Source organism: Gorilla gorilla, chromosome 21, assembly GCF_029281585.2.
Source record: "Gorilla gorilla gorilla isolate KB3781 chromosome 21, NHGRI_mGorGor1-v2.1_pri, whole genome shotgun sequence".
In the NCBI taxonomy this organism is placed as follows: domain Eukaryota; kingdom Metazoa; phylum Chordata; class Mammalia; order Primates; family Hominidae; genus Gorilla; species Gorilla gorilla.
Window position 1 is genome coordinate 54,649,363 of NC_073245.2, and position 19,682 is coordinate 54,669,044.

Below are 19,682 nucleotides of genomic sequence, written 5' to 3' on the forward strand. Positions count from 1 at the left end.
AGGTGAGATCTATGTGCAGTGCAATTTGGCAATATGTAGCAAGAGTTACAAAAGTATTCATTCCATTCAACCCAGTAATTTGATGTTTGTGTGTGCGGTGGGGGTGGGAGTGTCTAATATACAGATACTCTAAACAGAGGAAGAAAACGAACTTTGACATTGAATGGATACTGGACAGCTAGGACTACAATACATTTTGAATTCTGATAATATTCCTGAATTGTAGGCTTAATATTGCTTCTCCTACACACAATTTTATTAAACCAATAAGATGATTCAATTTCAGAGGTTAATTTGCCCAAAAGTCAGCCACCTAGGCAACGTTAGATCTAGGATTTGAATCCAGGTCAACCAGATCTGAAGGTCATGTTCTTTCCACCATGATGCAATGCCACCATAAACATGAAGTTTATCATAGTGTTATCAAATATATAAAAAATAAAGGGATGGATAAGAAAATTACCGTATATACACTCATGGACAATTATGCAATCGTTAAAAAAGATTAACTATTTCCATGGTTCTATAAAGGCATCATGATTGTGATTAAACACTTAATGAAAAATTACAATAGCAAATTTTATGTAATTATAGTTAGGTAAAAGATGTGTGCATATTAACAAAGATAAAATACAGGGCAAAATTAGCACTGTGGTAGAAGAGATTATAGGTGATCTTTTTCTCTGATATCCAAACATTCCATAATATTGTTATAAAAATTGGCCAAGAAAGGCTAAGATAACAGAATGCATTTGTTGGTGGGGAGAGCAGAGAGCCTATTGTACATACAAGATCCTTAACGGGATTTCCTACAAAATCTTGAGACCTCTGCACATGGCCTTATCTTCCTGTGGTTCTGCCCTTCAGTCATGAAGACTCTCTAGATGACTTGCTCTAACATAGACTCTCTCACCTCTGGAATCATTTTCAGGAAGGCTTCTATAGCTCTGGTCTCTTTATCCAAGTGGCAACACAGGTAAGCATCATCAAAAAGAACTGCATCTCACAACAGCAGATAGAACATTTATACAGTAGGTGGGAACGGACACACAGGGCCTTTAGGCATTGCAACTGACAGCATGGCTGCTGCTGGGAGTGAAGGGCTAGTCTTCAGGGGCATGGATCATAGGATGAGGAGAGAGTAGAACTAACTCTATCTTGTTAAGAGACAAAACAGCTATGAGAGAAGGGAGACGCCCAAGCCATCCTCAGTTCCCACCTTCCCCATGTCTTCCTAGATAATCTCAGTCTAAGCCTCACTTAGGACTTGATACCCAGGAGCCTATGGCACCAGTGTGCCTAACACAGCCCTTCCTGGGAGGCTGCTGAATCAAACCTGCTTGCAACAGTCTTGACACATTCTCTGTACCTCCACACACAGGCTAGGGTCTTGCTGTCACTAGGCTGATCCTCAGAGACCTGAGACCACTGCTTGTTTTCACTTCCAATACCTTTGGTACTTTTGTAAACTAAAAGTAAAATCCTAAGCTCCCAACCAACTGAACGGATGCCTTCTTGGCCAAGAGAAACCTGAAAACCAGAATTCTTGGCCATGGGGGAAAGGAAATCACACGTTACTACATTCCCTCCCTTTTGGATTTTAGGCACAATGGACCAGCATTAATGTTAAAACAGACTCTTTGTGGCAATACAAAGCCAAATTATGAACAAGGCCTAAAGTCATGCAAAGCAAGGGTTAAGTCACAGCTGCAGGCTATCAATCCAGCTACATAGGATCTTTATCTTAACTGAAAACATTCCCTTCTGCTGATTCCAAGTTTTAGACAGAGCCTTACTCCTTTAACCAATTACAAATTTAAAAATCTCTGAATGCACCTATAACATGTAAGCCCTCACTTCAGGATATCTCGTCATTTGGGGCCAAACTAATATATACCTTCCATGTACTGATTTATGTCTTTGCCTGTAAATCTTGCCACCCTAAAACTATAATCCGACTATCTTGGGCACACTTTCTCAGGATCTCTTGAGACTGTTTTCCCAGGCCATGATCACTCATACTGGCTCAGAATAAACCTTTTTAAAAGATTTTGCAAAGTTTGGCTTTTCTGTTAACACTTTTGACTCACCATGTTGAGTTCAGTCAGGAGATGGGTGGGACTCTGACACGGACATGTCTGGACTTTGCTTTAATCTACTGGCAAATGGAAACCCAGCTGCCGATGGGGGATACAGTGTGTGGGAAGTTTCCCCAGAACCTCACACCATCTGCTTTATCTTCTTGTTGGCCCATAATGCTGACGTCCCTGCAGATACTGCAACAGAGTCCACTAGGATTACAACTGTTGTGAAAAGGATTGGAAACTGCAACATGCTTATACTGCAGAAAAAAAAAAAAATCCAGAAATTACCTAATTACCATAAAGACAGATTCTGTAGGATGAACCAATGAGTGAGAGCAGAGCTTCACCTATCCCCCTATCAACCTTCTGAGAAGAGGCCAGAGACAGCAGGCAGCGTATACCTTGCAGGCTAACCCCATTCTGTTGGAAATGACCAGCTGCAGTGCTGTGCCATGATGAGAGGGATTCTGAGGCCATGTTGGAGTGCAGTGGAAGAGCATGCCCTGATTGATTATTGATGTCCATCATGGGAATGGTATTAGAGAGGAGTCAGGGCACACACTTTCCCTACATTCATCTCCCTCTGCTAGGAAATAAGCAAACTGAAATTCAAGTTTTAAAACAAGGAGGAAAACAGGACCACCACTTCTAACCTCGAGTTTATGGATCCCATCCAAATGTGTATGTATTGTTTGACTCTCCTCCATTAGATCCATGTCTACTGAACATAGTGAGCTATTATTTAGACCACAGTTCTACAATCAATGGAACGCATGTGAATGCCACTGCCTGCTACTGAAAAATCTGTTGAGAGGGAAAAGGAAAGCAGAAATTCAAACTCTCCTAACCAGCTGCTTAAAAAGATCCAGTTCACTCTTATCATACCCCCAAAATTATATCTAACATTCTAGTAAGATCAATCAACACATCCCAAATAAAGTGATTTGAAAGTAAATATGGTCCATATGTTCAGGGAATGGAGAGCCGTTAAATGGAATAAATAGATTACACAGAAATGAGAATATGTTGGGCATAGTGAAAATTAAAAAAAAAAAGTCACCATAACCACGTCAAAGCTGTTGCAAATGCACAAGAACTAGAAAGAAAATAAACCCACATGAAGATGGCTAGTGTGTTATTTCCACTCCCTATTTTTCTAACACTACATAATATTGTTATATTGTCACTAACATTTAATGAAAACCAAATTATTTAAAAAATCAAGCAATCATTGCGATGTCAATATTTGAATATCTCTTACGCCTGTTGCCTTAACCTTGACTCAAGTTAGGAATGCATTTTTATTTATTAAACAAATATTTATTGAACCCTACTTTGTGCCAGGATCTGTTCTAGGCACCGGGGATATACCTGTGAATACAGATCTTTAACCTTGACAAGTTTATACTTTAGCAAATTAATTCTATGAGTTAAGTATAAACTCACTGGTCACTGGAACCTCATGCAGTCTATTAGAGATTATTATAAGACTTGGGACATAATCTTATGATTTTGGATGGTCCTATAAGGTCATATATATGGACTAATGGATGCTAAGAGATACTTCTGTTACTCTACCTATGCCTTCAAAGGGATCTCATCTTCATAAGAAAAGCCCATCCCATCTTCATAAGAAAAAAAAAAAAAAAGAGGCCAGGCACCGCGGCTCATGCCTGTAATCCCAGCACTTTGGGAGGCTGACGCATGTGGATCACTTGAGGTCAGGAGTCCGAGATCAGCCTGGCCAACAAGGTGAAACCCTGTCTCTATTAAAAATTAAAAAAAAAATAGCCAAGCATGGTGGCATGTGCATGTAATTCCAGCTACTCAGGAGGCTGAGGCATAAGAATCTCTTGAACCTAGGATGTGGAGGTTGCAGTAAGTTGAGATTGCATCACTGCACTCTAGCCTGGGTGACAGAGTGAGAATCCATCTCAAAGGAAAAAACAAAAAACAAGAAACAAAAACAAAAAAAAAAAAAGAGAGAGAAAATTTTAAAAAGAAAAGAAACCAAAAAGAAAAGAAAAAAAGCACCACCAAATTTGAGACCCTATTGTGTTCCAGGTACTATGTAAGGTACTGAGTTCTTTCCAGAGATGAGCTATGTATATATACAGGAGTGTGTGTGTGTGTATTTATATGCACATACTTGCTTGTACATGTGTATCCCTATATTGTGAGTCCCTTTGTTTATAAATGTGTGTATCCCTTGGCACTTACAGTATAAGGATAGACATTTATAAAGAAATAAAAAATAATTGTGAACTGTGGTCCATGTTATCCAAAAATGGGAAGCAATGGTAGAGACAGTGGTGAGTGGGCAAAGCCCTACCTGAAGGCTATTAGGCAGGGCCCTTCTGAGGTGGTAGCATTCACATCAATACCTGTAGTAGGAGAATGAGTTGGCCATGGAAGAGGAAGTGAAAGAGCTTTCTGGCAATAGGAACTCTGCGTGCAATAAGCCTGAGACAGGGGCCCCTAGCATGCTGGAGCACAGTAAAAGAAGGCCAGTGATACCAGAGGGAAAAAGAGAATGGGAGGTGCAAGTCTTTCAGACCTAAGGTAGCAGTTTGGATTTTATGTGAAATGCAATAGCTCTAAAAGTAAGGTAATAAAACTATGAGAGATATTAAAGAAAACCTAAATAAATATACAGAGATTGAATATCATAAAGATGTCAATTACCCACATATTGTTCTATACATTCAAGGCAATTCTAATAAAAACAACAGATGTTTTCATTAAACTTGATAAGTAGATACTAAAATGAAAGAGCCAAGGGCAAGAATAACCAAGATATTGCTGAACAAGTATGAGGAGGAGGAATCTTCTCTACCAGAGATCAGGACACTGTGAAGCTGTAATAAATATGACTATGCATGGTTATACTGCATGGAGGCCAGTGGAATAGAGAGCTCAGAAAAAAATTCATGCATATAAGAAATTTTGGCATAAGTCAGATATGGCCTGGTAGAGCAGGGAAGAAGAGACTGTAAAAAGGACTTGGATAAAGTGTTTATCAATGTAAGAAAAAAATAAAATTTTCACTCCGTCTCTCACCCTATGCAAAAATTAATTGCACATAGATCAAAAACTTAAATTTCAGGAGCAAAACTATGCAACTTTCAGCAGAAATATAGGCAATCATCTTTCTCACCTTGGTTTAGGGAAGAATTTCTTAAGGACACAAAATGTGTTAACTATATAAACAAAGACTGATAAAATTGGCTATAATTAAGGACTTTTGTTTTTCAAAGATACCTTAGAAGAAGTAAAAACAGCAAATTACATTTGTAACTGGCAAAATATTATCAAAAGTATATTATAAAACTATTACATATCAATAAAGAAAAGAGCATATAACCCAGTAGAAAAGTAGGCAAAAGACATGAACAGATATCCCACAGAAAATGAAATACAATATTCAACCTCATTAATAATAGAGGAAATACAAAGCAAGACAACAAGATACCATTTTATATTTATTTAGTCAAAATGAAGAATCTTGACAACACCAAATGTTGGAGAGGGTTTGAAATCATAGGCACTCATAATTTGCTGGCATGAGTGTAAATTAGTGCAACCAGTTTGGGAAAGAGTTTGGAGTATTTTTGTAAAACTTAACATTCATTTACCATCTGACCTAGTTTCTAAATAGAAATTCAAGAGAAAATCTTGCACATATACAGGAGAAGGTAGGCACAAGGATGCTCATTTCATCACTGCTGATAAAGGCAACATTCTGAAAGCAACCCCAATGTTTATGAAAGGATCATGAGTGAAAGTTTTGTAGTATCTTCGTGCAGTGGAGTAGTAGACAGCAGTCAAGATGAAAGGACTACAGCTGCACTCATCCATGGGGATGAACATTTGCAATACAATATGGAATAAAAATGTCCCAAAAGCTTATACACAACTTAAAATCCTTTATTAAAAGTTAAAACACTAAAAAACAATATGCTTGTAAGGAATTCACACAAGTAGCAAAACTATATAAAATATACAGGAATTATATACAAGATTCAGAAGAGTGGAGGGGTCAGGAAGATGGGATGGGGAGACGTAAGTGAGTAGAAACAGATGTGCTTATGTAGATCATAAGTAAATGTTAGGTGTTGTCAACATTCTGGTTGTCTTTTAGTTGGTGTGTTACTGAAAAATTAATGAATAAATAAAAAGAAAAGAGACCCATGCACAGACCAACATAGAAACAGTTTCATGAAACTAGGAGTGAGATTAATCTCATTTTGGGCACCCAAGTGATAGTTCATAGCAGAAAGAGCTTTTTGAATCTCCCTGGTCCAAGCCTCCTAAGCCACAAATGTGGAAACTGAGGCCCAGGTTGGGAAAGAAGGTAACTAGTTCAAGTACACTCTGCAACGACTAACCAAAGGTCAATCTTAAATTTACTGTTTGCACAACCCACTATTTGACGTGCAGCGATACACACGTTAAAAACGTGCATAAAATAAAACAGAACAAGAAAGCAGTGACCTTTCTTTATGCCATCTTGAAGGACCCTGGAGACATGGTATGTATGTATGTATGTACGTATGTATGTATGTATTGAAACCATAATGAGGTAGACCAAGATCTCACACTTGGGTGCCAGTTTTAAGGAATTACTTTTCTCTTGGTAAAGAGTAAGAAAAAGCAGTCAAAAGAAAAAAATGCCCATTGACTTAAGGTGAGGGGAGAAAAACCACCTGCTAGCTCCCGAGCTAATGAAAAGACAAGCAACAAATCACAAATTTGAATTCCAGCCTCCAGAGACTTCAGAACAGAGGCTCCAAATGTCCTGATGATAGATGAAAATATGCAAACATTTTTCATTTTGTTCTGACCAAAACAGAAGCGAAAGAGCCAGTGAAAAGCAGCAAATTCATGCTGCATTGCCCAGCCTAGGCGGAATTCCAACAGGGGTAACACGGTAAAACATCTGAGATGAAAAGAGAACAACTTGTGATGTTTAAAGAGACACTTCACAACTTAAGTGCTGCCTCTGGGCACAGTTTATTGAAAGGACCGCAGCAGCCAGGGAGAAAGTTCCATCTCTAGCCATGTGGCCATGTGCACAGAAGGACACCCTACAAAGGTCTCTGGGTGCACATGCAGTGCAGCAAAATGCAGCTTCCCTCCCAGATAAGAAACATGAAGAAAGCCCACGCCCTGACAAATGCAGAACTCACTCTTCATTTCCTTCCCTTCTCTCTCCTAGGACAACTGTAGATGCGTAGGATTAAATTTAACCTGGAGACTTTTGTTTTAATCCAACATGTTTCTTTAGCAAAACTCTGGAGACAAATTATGGCAGACGTTCATGTTAAACAGCTGGGAGCCCACTGAAATGAAAGAAAGTTTCTCCCCTGGTGTTACCATGGCACAGATATGAGGTGATCACAGGCCCCCCTAGTCCAGGAGAAAACAGACATAGCCCTGTGTCTCTGATATCTCTGTCAGTTAACTCTCCAATGAAATAGAACAATCCTAAGGATGAAGCTGGAAAAATGGATACATCAAAGGATGAAAGCTTCACACAGACATGCCACCAAACATACAATTATATGAGTGTATACATGTGACAGTGTAGAACTACATAAACTCACAAAAACATATGCTCATACACACACCCCAAGACAAGCATACTTATTCACATGTGCACAGTGCAGGAATATTTTTCATGCAGCAACTTTTATTGTTTTCCACAGCTGAACTGAATGATTAATGTTTACTGTGAAAACCTCACTGGCAGGACAACATGGTTTGCTATCCTTAGGTAACAAGTGCTACACATCTGTTGATTTCCACTGTCAAGTTACCTGGCTCCATCACAAATACCTGTGTCGTAATAGAAAAGAAGAAACACCCCAAGGCAAATACAGAGGCAATCCTAATATACCACAAGTGGATGACCAGCAGCTCTAATGGGCCCAGGTACATAAATGCAAGTCACTCACATCAGAATGCAACTTCTTTTCCTTCCAGACTCTGAGTGCCAGAAATCATTCTTTTCAACCAGAGCTGTTTCTACTGAAACACCTGTCAGCTTCCCTGTCAGCCCGAATGACCTGTATATGGCATCTAACCAGGGATGCCTGCATTTTTCAAGTTTCTGGAGGGGAAACATCTTATGGAGGTTGAATGATGAGCCGTGGACTAGAACAAATGGCTCCTAGACATCCCAGGGCCCTGACTTTTAAGATTTAGGGAAGGCCTCTGGGCAAATCTATTGTTTTGTGTGTGCACATGTCTTTTTTAATCTCACAAAAAAACCACAACAGGACTGACTTCTACTATCCAGGAGAGGGAAAAAGATTTGCAAGGGAAGGTCTGTGGTGGGCTCTGGCATCAGAGTTGCAAGATGCCATTAGTAACACGCAAAGGGATATTGACAGAACGATACCTCCCTATGTTTCTTCAATTACTCCACACACTGTTTAGCAACCTTGAGGGAAAAAAGACCAATGTTTCTTGAATTTAATCCTTAAAAAAATTAGCACTTAGCAACTGCCTGTGTATGAGTGAGTTGGCTGTAGTGTGACATCAGATAGAGGTGGAGTCCGGCAGAGTGAGAGTGAAGATAGGTTAAGCCAGGATCAAGACTGGGTTTATTTAGAAGGTGTTTAGCTACAATTACATATCAGAGGAGACCGACTGGATTCAATTCATGCAATGCTTCTTCCCAACCCTGGATATTTTTAAGAAATTCTCAAGGAAATTAAAAACAACAAACAAATACAGCATATGGATAGCGCCCCCTCCCCTAGAGATTCTGATTTATTTGGACCGCAATAAGGCCCATCCATCCATCCCTGCATTCATCCAGGTATCTAGCCGCCTATTTATTTATCTATACATTGTTTCAAGCTCTCAAGGTATGATTTTTTGTTTCTTTATTTTTGTTTTGTTTTTGAGACAGCCTCGCTCTGTTGCCAGGCTGGAGTGCAGTGGCATGATCTCAACTCACTGCAACCTCTGACTCCTGAGTTCAAGCGATTCTCCTGCCTCAGCCTCCCAAGTAGCTGGGACTACAGGCATGCGCCACCACAAGCAGCTAATTTTTGTATTTTTAGTAGAGACGGGGCTTCACCATGTTGGCCAGGACGGTCTCAATCTCTTGACCTCACGATTCACCCACCTCGGCCTCCCACAGTGCTGGGATTACAGGTGTGAGCCACCACACCAGGCCAAACTGGACTTTATTTTTTAGATCAGTTTTAGCTTCACAGCAAAATTGAGCAGAAGGTATCTCAAGGTGTGATTCTAATCTTCAGCCAAGCTTGAGAACAACTAAATTAGCTAGACAAAAATAATCATCATTGCCCCTTGCTAGGATAGAGCACAAATCCATACATTTATCCAAAGAATATTTTTTGAGTACATACTATGTGAAAGCTACTATTTTAGGTCTTCAGGACACACTGAAAGACAAAAATAAATATAGCATATATTAGTTGTTTCTTTCTTTTTTTTTTTTTTTTTTTTAGACGGAGTCTGGCTCTGTTGCCCAGGCTGGAGTGAAGTGGCGCAATCTTGGCTCACTGCAAGCTCCGCCTCCCAGGTTCACGCCATTCTCCTGCCTCAGCCTCCTGAGTAGCTGGGACTACAGGTGCCTGCCACCACACCCAGCTAATTTTTTGTATTTTTAGTAGAGACGGGGTTTCACCGTGTTAGCCAGGATGGTCTCGATCTCCTGACCTCATGATCCGCCCGCCTTGGCCTCCCAAAGTGCTGGGATTACAGGCGTGAGCCACCGCGCCCGGCCTGTATTAGTTATGCCAAGACCAAATGCTGTCAGGCTAGAGAACCGGGGAAAGCTGATGTTGCAGTTCCAGTCTGAAAGTCATCAGCTGGGGAATTCCCTCTTACTCAGGAGAGCTCAGTCTTCTGATCTATTCAGACCTTCAGCTGATGGGATGAAGCCCATCATATGGGATGAAGCTCCCCTATGTTATGGGGAGCAATCTGCTTTACTCGAAGTCCGCCCATGTAAATGTCAATCTCATCCAAAAACACCTTCACAAAATCATCCAAAGTATGGTTTGACCACCAATCTGTCAAACCGTGGTCCAGCCAAGTTGACACATAAAATTCACCAATACAGGACCCATGCCCTCACAAGGGTTCAAGTCTGTTGCGGGCCTGGGTGATACTGAAGTACACAAATGAAACAAGTACAGATTGTGGAAATGGTATGAAGGAAAGCAAGTTGTTAAGAGAGGAAACAGAGGGGAACCTGTTTTAGATCAAGTGGACAGTGGAGGGAAAAAGCCTCTTGGAGGTGAAGAAGAGGAAGGAGCCAGCCCTGAGGAGTGTAGAGTGAAGAGCATTACAGGCAGAAGGAATGACACAGAGTGGCGAGGGCTGCCAGGAACTGGGTGAGCTTGGGAAATGCCAGGAGGCTAAAGCTGGACTGCAGTAAGCAATGGGAAGAGGAGCGGCAGGTGAAGTTAGAGAGGCAGCCAGTGCCAGATCATTCAGTGCCTTGAAGTTAAGATGAAGCCAAAGCAGACGAGGAACAGGATCAGATTTACCTCTTAAGATGTTCTGTCTGGCTGCAGTGTGGACATATGGAACAGGTGAAGTGTGGAAGGGGGTGGGCAGGGAGGAACTGAAATGCTCCAAGCATCTGAGGGGTGCTCAGAACAGGATGTGGCAGCAGAGATGGTGCCACGCGGCCTGACCTGTGTCTATTTTGGCAAGAGAAATAATCAAACTTTCTGGCGGATTAGCTGTGTGGCTGCTGGGGGCAACGGATGACGCTCTCATTTCTGGCTTGAACAATTTAGAGGAAACAAGAGCTTTTTTCCTTGTTACCAGCCGGGCTCGAGTTATACTCAATAGCGGCCTGCATTATGCAAATCATGTGTCCTAATTAACGTAGATCCAGTTTGAATTATGCAAATTCTTGCTTTGGGCTGTATTAGTCACAATCCAGCTGATTTCCTCCTGCCTAGACTACCTCCTGCCCATCTGGAACACATCCCATTCTCCACACTGCTCCTCTGCGGACCAGAGTCATGAGCCAGTCTGGGGTCAGTGAGCCCTGAGTGGTCAGTGAGCCCTCAGTGGTCAGCGCAGCAAAGCTGAAGGATGGGAGGAGGCATGCTCATCCATCCAGACAGAGCCAGGAACCTTCTCTGGGCCTCTGTCTTAAAGAGTTTCCTCGTGAGCTTATCCACCCAGCTGGTCCCCTCTCTCCATCAATGTCTGTGTTCAGGCTTTCGTTCTGTTCAGAACTCCTGTCTCGGAAGACGTTCCAGCCTCCTTGTAATGCACTCTGATGGCTTGTTGATTCCTGGGGCCCATGCTTTTTGTTCAGATTGAATCCAACCATCTGTGTGCTGAAAAAAATATTGACAAACCCTCTGACCTATCGTACCTTTTAAAGGCGCTCCCATACAGGAATGCCGCCTTGTTTTATTGAAGCAAAGTCTGTTTTATTTAACTCTGAATGCCAGGCACCTAGAATAGCTTGTAAGATAAATGCCAATCAACTCTAGCATAATCAAGACACCCATTCCTGCCTCATTAGGGTCTTCTCATTCCCTTTAAGCTTCTCAGATTTATATACTGTAATTAGAAACTTGGTGATTTTGACTGCTAAACAGAAAGGCTTACTGGGAGGCTTCATATGTCTGAATTTTAAATATTTTCACACTTCGTTAACCCAGTTGCAAGTGTAACATCTTCTGGCCCAATTCCCTCACACTGTGTGATTTTTATTTTTGGACGAAGACGAGAACAATTAATTGAATTGAAACACATATTGATTACTGTTTTCCATGAACTCTGAACAGCTTGTCTCTGAATGATTTTATTGAAGGGTTTTTAGATAACTGTTTGGTTGGATTGCTTCCCTTGGTGACCTCATTCTGGCTATAAGTGCCTGTCTGCAATTGCGACAGTCTGTGTTCTTGGTGAGTTGTGGTTGTTCCCAAGAGCTGAGTCAGAATGAGAGGGGCCACACCACCCTTCTGCACATCCACACCCCGATTAGGGAATCCTGATGCCTTAATCAAACCCAAAAGCAGGGTTCTGGAAGAGTCTATGCAGATGTCATGATTTCCATATTCCTGATGTAAATACTGTTTGGACGTCAGGTGAGCAGGAATATTCCTTACTGCATTAAATGATCACATTATTCATGCAATGACTGCAATGTTTTCATCAGGCAGAGCTTTCCAGACCAGTTGGTACTCCCTTACCACCTCTACCACCCTCTTGTGCAGATCACAATTGTGAGATTTGAGAATGTTTCCTAAACCAGTGCTTTTTATGCTTTAATGTACACATGAATTATCTGGGGATCTTGTTAAGAAGACTGTGATTCAGTGGGTCCAGGCTGGGGCCTGCGATTCCGCATCTCTAACATGCCCGCAAGTGATGTTAATGATGCTAGTTTGTGGACACAAGGCCATTGGTGCTGCCTCTATCTGTGCATGATCTGTCACTCTGTTAGGGGAATGATCATAGAATTGCATTCTGCATCTCCCACTAAAGTGCAAATCCCCAAAGATCTGAGGCCATGGTCTAATTCATCTTAATACTTCCTGCTGCAGCTCAGGTGAGGCCAGAACCAGTGGGCTCTGACGAGGATTCTGAGCTCCCCTTGCAGTGGGCAGAGAGAGAGTTTGAGGCTGCTGCAGAATGAGACGGTTTCATAGCCCTGGAGTGGTAATAGGGTCAGGGTGAGACACCCATCTTTCAGGGAAGGTGGGCCTAGGATCTAAAGGTCCATGGCTCCAGGGTGCTCATCAAGATAATAACTCATTACTAAAAAGAGGGTGTCAAAGCTGGGCTAGCAGCAGTAAAGAGGCAGCTGTAACAACACTTTCACATCTTCTGCTCAGGTATAAGGTCTTTTAATAAATAGTTCATCTTAATATCATAGATGATGGAAATGTCCTTGCCTCCTGGTGCATTTTCCAGATGTTTCCAGGATGCTTGTATGCCCACCATCTCTTATCCACACAACAGCTGGATGACCTTTTAAGAATATAAATTGGATCCCTTCATTCCTCTGTGTAGAACCCTCCTAGGGCTTTCCATTCCTTTCAGGATAAAATGCAAGTTCTAGGAGTCCTGCCATCCCTGGCCCTACCCACCCTTTCCCCCACACAGTCTCATCACTGTCCTCTGTGCTCAGGAGGTCCCAGTCACTCTGGTCTCCTTTTTACTACATTTTTAAGACTTGCCTAAGTCATTTCCACCTCAGGGCCTTTGCACTCACTGTTTTTATTCATATGTCTTCACTACTTTACCTTCAGAGACTTTGGCTGGCTTATAGGCAAGAATTAAACAGCAAAGCAACTCCAAAAAGAGGTAGAATTTTTGATTTCATGGGTTTGACATAGATTTACTTTCGCCTTCATTCTTACCCAGTTGAAGCCAAGAACAGTCTGACACCTTCATATTAGAAAGAGAGGACTGAAGACTGGAGACAGAATGGGACTTAATGCCACTCACATTTTGGGGGGCAGAATTGTCCGAGGATGGACTCAGAGGCTGTGACTTGGACTTGTGCAGAAGGAAATTTAATCTTAACCACTTGGACCTGCCGTATTTAACAATAACATAGTTATAATAATGAAACTTCCCTCCTTCCCCTCCCTTATTTTTTCTTTGCTTGTAACTTTGCTGAGGCCAAGGTTGTACATAGAAGGCCACAGACAATCCTGAATTTCTCTTCCATTTGCATTGTCCTATTTTTCTTTGTAATAAAATATTCCTTTTTGAGGCCAAAAGAGGGTAATTTGTAATTTATGAATTTCTCTCTTGAAATTACAACTAGAACCTAATTTTAAAAATCAAATTGGTTTCATCTAATTAAATTTGTAAATTGCCTCATAAACACATGCTTTGTTATAAATGTTTTTAAAAGCAAGGTCTCTTGCTTACTGTCTGGGGCTGGATTGGGTTGAGCCCAGAGTAACAGTTACTTCTCATCTCTCTACTCAAGAGAACATACTCTCAATTGCCAAAAGTTTCTCAAGAGTAGTATTTTCCAGAACAGTGCTTCTGAAACCGTAATACCAATAGGAATCACCCAAGGATCTTGTTAAACTGGAGAGGCCTGAGCTGCTACATTTCTAACTAGCTCCCAGGTCATGCTAATGCCGCTGGTCTATGGACCACGGTAAGTTGCAGAAAGGGGCAAGACATCTGTACCTGCATTTAGGAGTCCTGGGTTTGGCATCTGGGTAATATGAACTTGGTCTTTTCATTTTAACCCTCTGCACTCAATTTCCTCATTTTTATGTAATGATAACAGCTAACATTTATAATGTTATTTCTAAATGCCAAACACTGTACAAAACCTAATTTAATCAGATCTTCAGAGTAATCCTCTAAGGCCATTTTATTATTACCTTGATTTTTCTGATAAAAGACTTAAGGTTCTGAGAGGCCACTTGATGTACTCAAGGTCACAGAGCAAGTAAATGTCAGAGCTGGGATTCAGATCTAGGCTATATAGGCTCAAGTGTCACCATCCTTATTTTCTTAGGCCTCACTAGCTTTCGATACACAAGACTACACTCATGTTTATGCTCACAATACAATGGCCTAAATCTACAACCTCCTCAGCTGTCTTTACAGCATCCCTCAATAATTTTGGCATATTCCGCAAAAGTAGCCTCAAATGCTTACAAACAAGTCAACCAGTTACAATACTCTGGTTCCGGTTCTCTGCAATTATAGCCCAAGTCACAGCGAATAAGCTACCTGAAGATGTCTTTCATCGTAGTTGTCTCCCATAGAATCCATGGGAATGCCAACATCCCTGGCATCTGGTCTCTTAAAATCCACAAGGCATCGGATTCACACAGAAGTGAGAAGGACATCCTGCTCTAATCTGTACCCACCTTTATGCATGGGGCTTCAGAGAGTGCACTATATAATAATGCCTCAATTGCAGGAGGTTCTACTCAAACACAGAGCCTAACTCACAGTTGTGTTTAGACCCTTGCTCTCCCTCTGTTTCTTTCTTCTTATCATGGAATTTTAATCATGATATTTCTCATCCAGTCTAATGCATCATTCTACTAGAGGAAAAAGTGTATTACTCTCAAGGATCCAATCTAATGCATCATCCTACTAGAGGAAAAAATATATTACTCTCAAGGAATAATATGTGCAGAGATATGACTCCACCTGCAACATGGTCCTACAGTAGTGGTTTCCAAATGCAGGTATGTACAAGGACCAGGGCTTTTCCATGACAAAGTTGCCATCAATCCAATGCAAGATTAGAAAAAATAATGTGACTGTCATGAGTTAGTAAAAAATCATAAATGTATTCAATTTGAAGGATGGACTTTTATTCTGAAATTATATCCTTTCTATATTTTTGGAATTATGTCTTTTATAAAACGATGTGAATAAAAGATGTTGAAGTACCCTAGGTTAGTCCCCCAAGCCTTTTTAAATGCTACTGGCCTGTGAATTCCAAAAGTCTTGAACATCTGGCACACAGCGTCTTTTACATAACAGTATCAAGTAACTTAACTTCCTAAATCATGGGTCCTTTCCTTCTGCTTTACAAAGAAAAGTTTGCCAGGCACAACACATCTTTATTTCATTTAAATGTGTGTGTGTGTGTGTGTGTGTGTGTGTGTGAGAGAGAGAGAGAGATTGTGGTTTCTGCTTTACAAAGAATAACATGTAGATTTGAAGTGACTGGATTTTGTTTCAGTTAAATTTTTGAACCTCTCTTTCCCAAAGAAGTTTTGAAAATGTGCTAGGCAAGGTGTATCGGTATGAGTACCTGCCCTCCTCCTGGGGTACTCCCCAGGAAGAAAGCTTCTCCCAGGCGTGTGGCCTGAGAAAACTCATAAGTGATGGGGATGGATGTCTGTTTCCTCCTTCCATCTGGTAATCCTGAGAGCTGCGCCAAGCTCCCTGCAATTTCTAAGAGGGAGATGTTAGCTCTCCTGAGGAATGCTAGTTTTAGTGAGATAAGGTGTTTTCTTAAGCACCTTGTACATGTTGGATAATCTTCTCCCTCAGAGAGTTCTCAGGACCATCTGTGACTCTCTAGAGAGGTTATGGGTCTGTAGATTAATCTTGAATACTTTTCCTTCATCAAAGACTCCTTGACTTTCCTCCCCAGAGCTCACCTTTCCTTATGGCAGCAATATTCTTCCCCCAAGCCCACTCCCTATACATGCATGTTTCTGCATGAGCTCTCAGTGACTTAAGCCTCTTCGTGGGCCTGTGGTACACGTTTCAGTCTGGGATGCTTGTGTCTTTCCCCCTCATCAGATTCCCTAGAGAAACCCTGAAGAAGTGATTACCACCTTTATTTTACAGATGAGAAAAATGAGGCTTAAAGAGAGGAGGTATCTACCAAAGGTAACTCAGGAAAAGGTGGAGCTACTAGGACACTAGGCTACATCATTCCAGCTTTGGTATCCATGCCCTTCCCTCTGCATTCCTGTGTGTTTCCACTTGACCTAGTATTGTAATCTTATGTTGTGTAAGAATACAAGGGGTGGGAGGAGACTCAACCTTACTCGTATCACAATACTTGAATCTTAGCTATATCAGCTCTGTTGGAGATTTTTTTCTTTTGTTTTACAATAAACTTTTATACAGTTTGTCTTATTTTTGCAACTTTTCTGGAAGGCACATTGTGTTGGCTTGATGGGTACATTCCTGCTTGAGTAGGTTCTGGTTCATCTCTGATATGGTAAGGCCCAGCTAATGCTTGGAATGGGGGCTTTGGATGCCATCACCTGGGTGACAAAATATGCCTTGGGCACAGAGCAATTTAAATCTGAAGAATCCTGTGTCCCTGGTGCAGAGAATAACATTGGGATTCTTTTCAAAGCAAAGAGACTGATATTCGTAAAGTGAGCATCATGTGGGTATTGCAGTTTCCCAGACGAACTTTCACTACTGTTTGCCAGGCCTGGGCCTTCTCTTCCACATAAGAACAATCTGACTCCCTGGGTTTTGGCTCTTTTGTGGATGAGGTCAGTTGTCACCATAGTCACTTCAATGCATGATGTGTACAAATTTCTTTGTTCTTGGGGCTACCAGGACAGCTCCACTGTGTGCCATTATGTTTGCACCCCATTGTACCGTCAGAAACCTTTTGATATGTCATATCTTACTCACCTTTATACGTTCAGCAGAATGGGTATTCACCAATGTCAGGCTGAAGTGACTTGAATAAAGCTAAGCCAATGGATGCAGCACAAGGGACCTCCTTACCTCGTAGAGCGTGATGACCCCATTGGTCTCATTGGGAGGTTTCCACTGGATGTAGATCTTCTCCTCAAAGGGCCCCCCTTGGATGGATTCTAGAGGAACAGCTCCTGGAACTACAGAATGGAAAAGTTATGAACTTGATGTCACCTTCCACATCACTTCTCCAGCCCCGCTGACCTAGAACAGGGGTTGACAAAGTTGCTGTAAAGAACCAGATAGTAAATATTTTAGGTCTGATGGGCTGTACGTTCTCTGTTACAACTACTCAACTCTGTCATTTTAGCACAAAAATGACTATAGATAATCCATAAATGAATGAGTACGGTGGCGTTCCAATAAAACTTTATTTATGAAAACAGGCAATGGGCTGGATTTGACCCACAGGCCATAGTTTGCTAACCCATTTTCAGAAGGCTGATCAGGCTTTTCATCTGCAGACTGAGCAAGTCGGTTTATGAACTGAACCGGATAAGGGCAGAAAGGACATGAGCAGTTTCCAGTTCTGCCAGAGGTGGGAATCTGAAATGAGGTGTTTGCTTCAGGGGTGTCTAATCTTTTGGCTTCCTTGGGCCACATTGGAAGAAGAATTATTATTGTAGGCCACACATAAAATACAGTAACATGAACGATAGTTCATGAGCTAAAAAAAAAATTACAAAAAAAAAAATCTCATAACGTTGTAAGAAAGTTTATGAATTTGTATTGGGCCACATTCAAAGCCATCCTGGGCTGCATGCAGCCCAGGGGCTGCTGGTTGAACAAGCTTGCTTTAGGATTTGTATTTGAGAAATGCAAAGTGAGCTTCCCATCATCTTACCAAGTATCATTTTCTTCACTCTGCCAAGTTTTCTCTAACTTTAGGAGTGCTTCATCAGTTTCTTGACTAATTCCTGAATCCAACATGAACTATGTGGCTTGAAACCCCAATCCAATTAGAAGAAGCTCGCCTTGCTCCAAGAAGGCAGCTAGCTTGACTTGTTGTTGAGTCCCAATGCCTGGCATGAAGTAGATGCATAATAACTATTTGCTGGTTGGATGAATAGGTGAATGAATGACCTACGCCAGCATTTTGAACAAATAAGTGCAACCTTTCCTGGGGCTCCTTCTATAAGCCGGTCAGTCTTCCTGCCAGCATCCTCCTGCTGGATTTCACTATTCTTACAACAGTCTGGAAGACGGTGAGCCAGAAAACAAATTATTCCCCAAACTTTCTGCTGTAACCCCTTAGAAATAATGAATTTCAGTAAATTGTTACCAAATCTATTTATATTCTGGTATTATAAAAGCACTTACTCTTGGACTAGAATTTTACCTGCATTATTTCACTTAAGCCATAAAACAGCTCTGCCCAGTAGGTATTATCTCCTTTGCGTCGATAAGAGAACTGAGGCTGAGAAAATGGAATAACTTGCTGAAGGTCATATGGCTCTTAAGTTGTAAAGAGGGAACTAAACACCTGTCTGTGAGTTTTAAAGCATATACTCTTAATCATCACGCTACGCCTCTCTACATATAGCCTTGGCCATATGTTGCAATCAGTTCCCCTTTGTTAAATTAAAATATGTTTAGTTTTGCTCATTATGGACATGCTATACAGAATTTGTTGAATATTAAGAATATATAAAAAGGTTAAAAAAGGAAAAGAACAAAATTACTCATAATTCACATGTTCAAATATTATTTTCCAATCTTTTTATGCATATAAAATTTTATTAAAAAAGATATGCCTATGCATATATATATTTTTTATTTTTTTTAAAAATGTTAACTCCTACTGTGCATATTTCATTGTGACCTTATTTTATCACTAAAGAAATTGCAGAGTTCTCTGGGGCCATACATTTCTCTGGGGCCATGCATTTTAATGGCTGCTTAGAGGGGGCGTTGCCCCTTTATACTCACTAATCCTTTATTATTGGGCATTACAGTTGGTTTGAATTCTTCATGATTTTGAGCAATGCTGGAATGAGCATGCTTATAGGTAAGTATGCATGCAACTCTGCAGATAGACCTTAAGATTAATGCTTTGGAAATTAATTTACTGGGCCAAAGTAAATGAACTATTTTATTTTTAAGGCTTTTGACATATATTACCAGATTGCCTTTCAGAAAGTTTGTACCATTCTGGACTCCCCAACAGAAGACTATGTCTGTTCTTGCCAACACTGACTATTTAAAAAATTAAGTGCATGTGTATGTGTGTCTTTTTTAGAATACTGGAGAGTACAGATTTTGTTTTCAGCCTAATTAGCCATTCACATTGCTTCTTTTATGAACAAATTATCTATACCTTGTGCTCATTTTCCTGTATGGCTCTTCATTTTTGCTCATCTTTGTCTTATGGGCTCGTCATTGTAATTTCATTTTAAGGACGTAAGCTTT

The 19,682-nt window shown here is 40.9% G+C and overlaps 1 protein-coding gene across 9 annotated transcripts in view; it reads right to left on the reverse strand.

The window, feature by feature from the left end:
* Positions 1 to 19,682, reverse strand: part of PTPRT (protein tyrosine phosphatase receptor type T) — a 1,110,571-nt gene that overhangs the window by 353,095 nt on the left and 737,794 nt on the right. For all 9 annotated transcript variants that reach the window (XM_055373001.2, XM_019017483.4, XM_019017481.4 and 6 more), the window contains exon 9: positions 17,304 to 17,413. In XM_055373001.2, coding sequence (XP_055228976.1) covers positions 17,304 to 17,413 — 110 coding nt within the window. The remainder of the gene's footprint in view (positions 1 to 17,303; positions 17,414 to 19,682) is intronic.